Source organism: Orycteropus afer, unplaced genomic scaffold, assembly GCF_000298275.1.
Source record: "Orycteropus afer afer isolate SDZICR_OR568_19922 unplaced genomic scaffold, OryAfe1.0 scaffold00302, whole genome shotgun sequence".
In the NCBI taxonomy this organism is placed as follows: domain Eukaryota; kingdom Metazoa; phylum Chordata; class Mammalia; order Tubulidentata; family Orycteropodidae; genus Orycteropus; species Orycteropus afer.
The window spans coordinates 3,315,659-3,322,343 of record NW_006921889.1 but is presented as its reverse complement, the minus strand read 5'-3'; the positions used below and the strand labels follow the sequence as shown (position 1 = coordinate 3,322,343).

Here is a 6,685-nt window from a genome sequence, read left to right as displayed (position 1 = left end):
GCCTCAGAAGAAGGGTCTTGTGATGTACTTACAAAAACTCAGCCAATGAATACCCTGTGGGGCTCAGTTCTACTCTGTCACATATTTGTTTGCTATGAATCAATGTAGACTCGACAGCCACTGGTCCTCAAACAAACTCACTGCCATCAAGTGGATTCTGACTCACAGAGACCCCCATTGGGTTTCTGAGGCTGTAAATCCTTACAGAAGCAGTCAGCTTCATCTTTCTTCCATGCATCAGCTGGTGGGTTTGAACCACCAGCCCTTTACTTAAGCCACCAGAGCTCCTTCGACTGTTACTGATGTAGAGTTATTAGGTCTTATAAGGAGGGAAAAAAAAAGCAAGTTTTCTGGACTTAAAATGCGGGATTAAATATAATTTTATTGTCATCATCATCATTGCCAAATGTCACAGAAACTGCAATATGCTGATATGCATTTGGGAGAGAAGTCATGTGGTCTTTTCCAACCTTATTTGATCCAGAACCGCTCCATCCCAGCATCTTTCTGAAACAGAGTCTGCCCTCACTCATGCCTGGCACATCCCAGGTGCTCAGTACCTTCTAGGGGAATTTCAACTTTATTTCCACTGACCTGGAATTTTCTGTTAGTCTCTGCCTTGGACTTCTTCAGGAGAAGAAGCATGCAAACACACACAAACTCGCTCCTTCTAACCAGGTCTCAGTGCACCAGCATTATTGAGGTCATCCTCTCCACCATGTTGACCCACAGCAAGGCTATTACCTAAAATAGGTCTTTAAATGATCAGGAAGAAGGGACACAGCAGCTTCTTACATACCCCTTCCATTTAGCACATCTGAAAGACCGGTCTCCCTGAGTTCAAACTTGATAGCCAACTTGTTGTTTTTTTGCTATTCAAATTTCTGTCCTCTTTCTCTCTGGTTTATTTGCTCTCACGCTGAATTTTAAGCATCTTTAAAAACACTTGGTATGTTATTATTCTTTCCAGATATCCTCTGAGAGCCAGCAAAGAACATTGAGGAAGACAGGAGGAATGAGGCTGGATCCGGTGCAGTGAAAGAAGGCACTTCGAGGAGGGGGCGACTCACTACCCAAAGCTTCAACAGTGTCATCAGCATGAGAACTTATCGGTATTTCTTGCTGCTTTTCTGGGTTGGTCAGCCCTACCCAACTTTCTCAACTCCCGTGTCTAAGAGGACTAGTGGTTTGCCGGCAAAGAAAAGGACCCTGGAGCTCTCTGGAAACAGCAGAAATGAGCTGAACCGTTCAAAAAGGAGCTGGATGTGGAACCAGTTTTTTCTCCTGGAGGAATACACGGGATCCGATTATCAGTATGTGGGCAAGGTAGGATTCCTTTGGGCGATTTGACATTCTGGTTGTAAAAGCCTGAGGAAGTTACTCCTGCTAAGCAGACAGGGAGGATGTGAACTATATTCCCCCATACATTAAGAAGTGTTGCTTATCTGGTAAGACTTTTTGCACTTGAGTAGTTTCAAGAAGAAGACTGTAGCAAGAAGCTGAGAACTGTTAGCACTGTAACAAAGAAAGCGAAAATGCTCCCGTTGAAAATCAAACGTCCACAACTATGCGCCTAGGATTATCATAAATCCTTTCATTTTTACTTGAGCTTAAAAATGTGGTCCAACTATTCTATAAAGTGGGCTGTATTAAAAATAGGAACAGAGCGATTAGGCTGCAAGGCATGGAAAGTTCTTTTTTCTCATTCTGAAAGCAAACATTCTGAGCATTAGTCCTTTGGCCAGGTTCAAATTAACTGTTTCATTACTCTCCTGCTTAACACACTGCTCATTCTTGGCCCTTTGTGCTCATGAGACCCTGCTGCCTTAGACTTGGTGGCAGTGGTCCTGCTGCGCTGTTTCTTCTTGTCCCATATAACAGGCAGTTCGAAATCCTGGGATTTAGTTGTGGGGAGGGGGGGTTGGGAAAAGAGAACAATGGTTGTATTAAGGTGCTGCTTCCATATAGCATCTGACCATGTGATTGACTCCAGGGTGTAGAGTGGGGAGGATTTGCTCATTCTAGGCCCCTGCAGATTACTGGAGCTGAGTCCCAGAAAGAGAGATGGGTTCTATTGTCACCAGGATTTCCCTGAAATTTTATCATCAGCTACATTCATATTGCAGGATATCTGTTTGCTTTTCAGGTTCTGTGTTTCATAATATGGTATTGATAGGAAAAATAACTGTCCTACCCCCCTTACATAGTCAAACATTATGACATTTTATAGATGATAAAATACCTTGGTTTCTGGTTACAGCTACGACATTAAAACATCTCTATAAAGGTATCATGTAAATAATGTAATGGTTGCAGATTCCAAGGGCTGCATGTTCACACTTCAATGTGTGATCAGACAGCTCTGAGGAACTGTGGAAATAGTCTTTTTAAGTATATTGCACTGTAAACGAAGGGAAGCCGCCCATGGTTTGGGCTGAGGTAACCAGGCATTGTTACAATGAAGTGAATTATTACTACAAAGTAGAGTAGAAAGGAAGTATTCAGTGGCAGAGTGAAAGTCAACATAGATTCCAAAGGATCTGCCCATGTATTTGCTGTGAAATTCACAAGCTGTGTGTGACTACCAAAAAGAAAAAAAAAAAGTTCTCTTACTTGTACTTTATTCTATTTGCTTTGTGAGATCTAGATAACACTAATAGAATTGTAGTTGCTTTTTCACAAAGGAAAAGAGAATAACTTTATGATCTTTTAAGCACTTTTTACAACATAAATAGCATTATTGTCACAGGTCAAGTTTTTAAAACTGTTATGTCTAAGTGATTGATCCTGTCTTTTTCTTTTCTGCCCTTTCTCAAACAGTGATGCCATTTTACATTTAAATATATACACACACACACACACACACACATACATATATACATATACATATATATATATATATATTTCTAAAGAAGGGCCAGTATATTTCAGCATACTAGAAGCAGCAATGGATAAAACCACCTAAGAATCAGTTTTAGGATTATGTAAAAATTCAAGGAAAGGTTTACATATGTTGTTGTTTTTGTTGTTGTTATGTGCTGTCGAGTCTGACCCTATTCATAGCAACCCCTCCTCGGGTTTCCAAGGCGGTATCACTACAGAAGTAGATTCCCCAACCTTCCTTCTGAGGAGTGGCTGGTGGGTTTGGACCACTAGCCTTCTGGTTAATAGTCATATGCCTTGCTCTAGTAAGTCAATCTGTAATGCATTCAAGTGGAATACTGATCTTTATGTTATTGCAAAAGTAAAATGGGGTAATTAAAGGATCTCTCAGTGGGTGGGAAATCCAGAGAAGAATGGCAAAAATCCCTTCATAACCGCAACTTTGACTTGAATAGTATACAGGGGTATTTTGTTGACAGCTAGATAAACTCTCTTACCTACTATCATCTTTATCTCTGGTACCTCTCCCACCTCTTTGAAATCTTCGAAATCACAATACATAAAAGAATATTAGCTAAAGGGAAAAAGTCAACGGCAATACTCAAAATTGTCCTAGTTGCTGAAGTAACTACATCAGATGTGAGGAAGAGGGGTTCTTGCACTGGAGAGAAGAGCTTTTCCCAAGCCAGTCTTTAGAGCTATTTGTCATCAGAGAACAAAAGGATACAGCAAAGATTCCAACACTGTCTTGATTCGCAGTGCCCTTGAAGTCTCAGTAAATTTTTCACAGTGCCCAAAAGGAATACCTAACAGCTCCTTGTATTAAGTAGTTAGGTCCAAGCAACTTAATAAGTATGTTTTTTTCTAACAGCTTGGTGTTGATGTTAGGTGCCCTCAAGTTGGCTCCAAGTCATAGTGACCTCATGTACAGCAGAATGAAATTAGCACAGCCTGTGTCGTATTTCAGACAATATTCTGTTAAGAGCCGTAGGATTTCATTGGCTTATATCAGAAGTAGTTCACTAGGCCTTTTCTCCTAGACTGTCTTAGTCTAGAAACTCCACTGAAACTCTATGGGTGACCCTGCTGGTCTTTGAAATATCAGTAGCATAGCTTACAACATCACAGTAACATGCAAGTCACCACAGTGTGCCAAACTGACAGGTGGTGGAACAACTTAGTAGCCATTTGAAAAAAATAACATATGTAAATTAACAGAAATAAATATTTTTTAAATGGTATCCTTTAAATAAACCTAGTTACTTATGATGGAATATTTGTAAGTATCGAGTACTGCACAGCTACTCAGTCAGATTGGACACCACCACCTTCATTTTCTTTTCCACATTGATTTTGATGCTATACTCACTTTCACAACCAAAAGCAAACTCCCTGCCACATAATCAATTCTGACTCATAGTGACCCCCATTGAGTTTTCGAGGCTGTAAATTTTTACGGAAGTAGATTGCCCCATCTTCCTTCCACCGAGTAGCTGGGGGCAGGGGAGCTTTGAACCACAATCTGGTTAGCACTCAAATGCCTTACCCACTACACCACCACAGCTCTTTGTACTTACCTTAAAAAGCCAGACTCACTGCCATGGAGTGGATTCCAACTCATAGAGACACGCTTTGAGTTTCCGAGGAGGTAAATCTTTACAGAAATTTATTGCCCAATCTTCCTTCTGTGGAGTGGCTGGTGGGTTTGAACTGCCAGCCTTTTCGTTAGCAGTCAAATGCCTTAGGCACCACACCACCAGAGCTCCTTTTACACGTACCTTGTTGTTGTTGTTATGTGCAGTCGAATCAGACCCAACTCATAGCGACCCCTCCTTGGGTTGCCGAGGCAGTATCACTACGGAAGTAGATTGCCCCATCTTCCTTACCTTAACACACTGGAAAGTTCAGCTTCATAAATAAATGGTATAATTGAAAAGAATGTAGCACCACCTACTGTTGACACTGTGCACTACCATGAGCTAGAAGTTCTCAAGGTGTCTCATAGATGTCAAGTGTTACTGCATTTCTCTCAAAATTTTAAAATATCCCACAATGCCCCATGACTTCCCTAGTGCATGCCCGGGTGCTTCACTGCACACTCTAGGAGCCATGGGATTGTAGTTAGGTTGGCATTCATTTAAAGGTGTACATAGGCTAATGCCAATAAACATAGACTAATAAAACCTTTAATTGTGCTATTCCAAACCAAACCCACTGCCATCTAGTAGATTCAGACTCATAGCAACCCCTATTGGGTTTCCAAGGTGCTAAATCTTTACGGAAGTCGATTGCCCAGTCTTCCTTCCATGGTGCAGCTGGGGGGTTGGAACCACCAACCTTCTGGTTACTGTCAAATGCCTTAGGCACTGTGCCACCAAAGCCTTCAATTGTGCTGTTAGCCCTAATTAAATAATTATTACTCAGAACTAGTCCTTGGACCTTACACCTAAAAAGATTGACCCGTAAATGTAATGGATAGAAGTGTTAACTGAGGGAAAATCATGTGCAAACTGAAGTAGAAAAGCAGCTGATGAGCAAACAGCACTTTACGAAAAAGGACATATTGAAGAACTGTTCTACATTTCAACTTTCGGTTTATGTTTGTATTTGTGCAGATTTGTTCACATTGTTTCAGGTAAGTCAATGGTATGGTAGTGATGATGGTGGGGCAGGAAATGTGAGAATGGCTGCAGGGAGTCAAGGGCTCTTGGGTGTGGGAGGGAGAGAAGAGACAGGGGTTACATGAGCACCCAAGAAACAGGCAAAGATGGAGTCTGGAGGCAGCAGTGGCAATGAAGTGAACAAACAAGACCATACTGTGAAGTAGAAGCAGAAGCAGTGACAAAGAGACCTTCCCCCTCTTTCTGCCTTAATGCTCCTCAGCTACCCACTGAGTTCTGCTGCCCATAGGTCAGCACAGAGCATGAACAAAGCAGGGGTGGGAGAGGTGCGCTTAGTGAGAACAAAACTGGTGAATGCTGGTTATAGCTGAAATACTGACAAACCAAAATCTGATTGATGAGGAAAGCTCAACGACCTTCCTCACCTAAAATGACAGAGGTATGTAGGAGGAACAGGATGGAAAAAAGTCATCTCGTGTTTAGTAGAATTTTGGAAGCTTAAGATATAGATGCCACCACTTGTCTGTCAGTCTGTCATACTGTAGTAGCTTGCATGTTGCTGTGAGGCTGGAGGCTATTGCACCGGTATTTCAAATACCAGCAGGATCACCCATGGTGCACAGGTTTCAGCGGAGCTTCCACACGAAGACACACTGGGGAGAAGGACAGGGTCATCCACTTCTGAAAAAGCTGGTCACCGAAAACTTCGTGACTATAAATGAAACACTGGCTGATACACTACTGGAAAACTTATGAATAGCGTGAAACATTGTCTGATATAGTGCTGGAAGATGAGCCCCTCGGGTTGGAAAGCACTCAGAACATGACCAGGGAAGAGCTGTCTCCTCAAAGTAGAGTTGACCTTGCATAGAAAGGATTGTGAGTATGGCGCAGGACTGGGTAGTGTTTCATTCTCTTGTACAGAGGGTCGCTATGAGTCAGAGCACCTAATGACAACAAAATATAGGTGATATACAGGTAGGTACGGGCATAGGTATAAGTAGACCTGTGGGTGGCACAAATGTCCACTCGGAAATCAAAACCAAACCAAATTCAGTGCCAAGTCAATTCCAACTCATAGAGACCCCACTGGGTTTCCAAGGCTATAAGTCTTTATGGAAGTAGATTGCCCCATCTTCCCTCCAAGGAGCAGCTGGTGGGTTTGAACTGCTGACCTTCTG

General features: G+C 42.1%; 1 protein-coding gene across 1 annotated transcript in view; it reads left to right on the top strand.

Moving 5' to 3' along the window:
- Window positions 1-1,098: 1,098 nt before the first annotated feature.
- The window catches only part of LOC103206170 (cadherin-6), a 70,347-nt gene continuing 64,760 nt past the window's right edge, over window positions 1,099-6,685 (top strand). Inside the window, exon 1 of the mRNA XM_042782400.1 lies at window positions 1,099-1,326. Coding sequence (XP_042638334.1) covers window positions 1,099-1,326 — 228 coding nt within the window. The remainder of the gene's footprint in view (window positions 1,327-6,685) is intronic.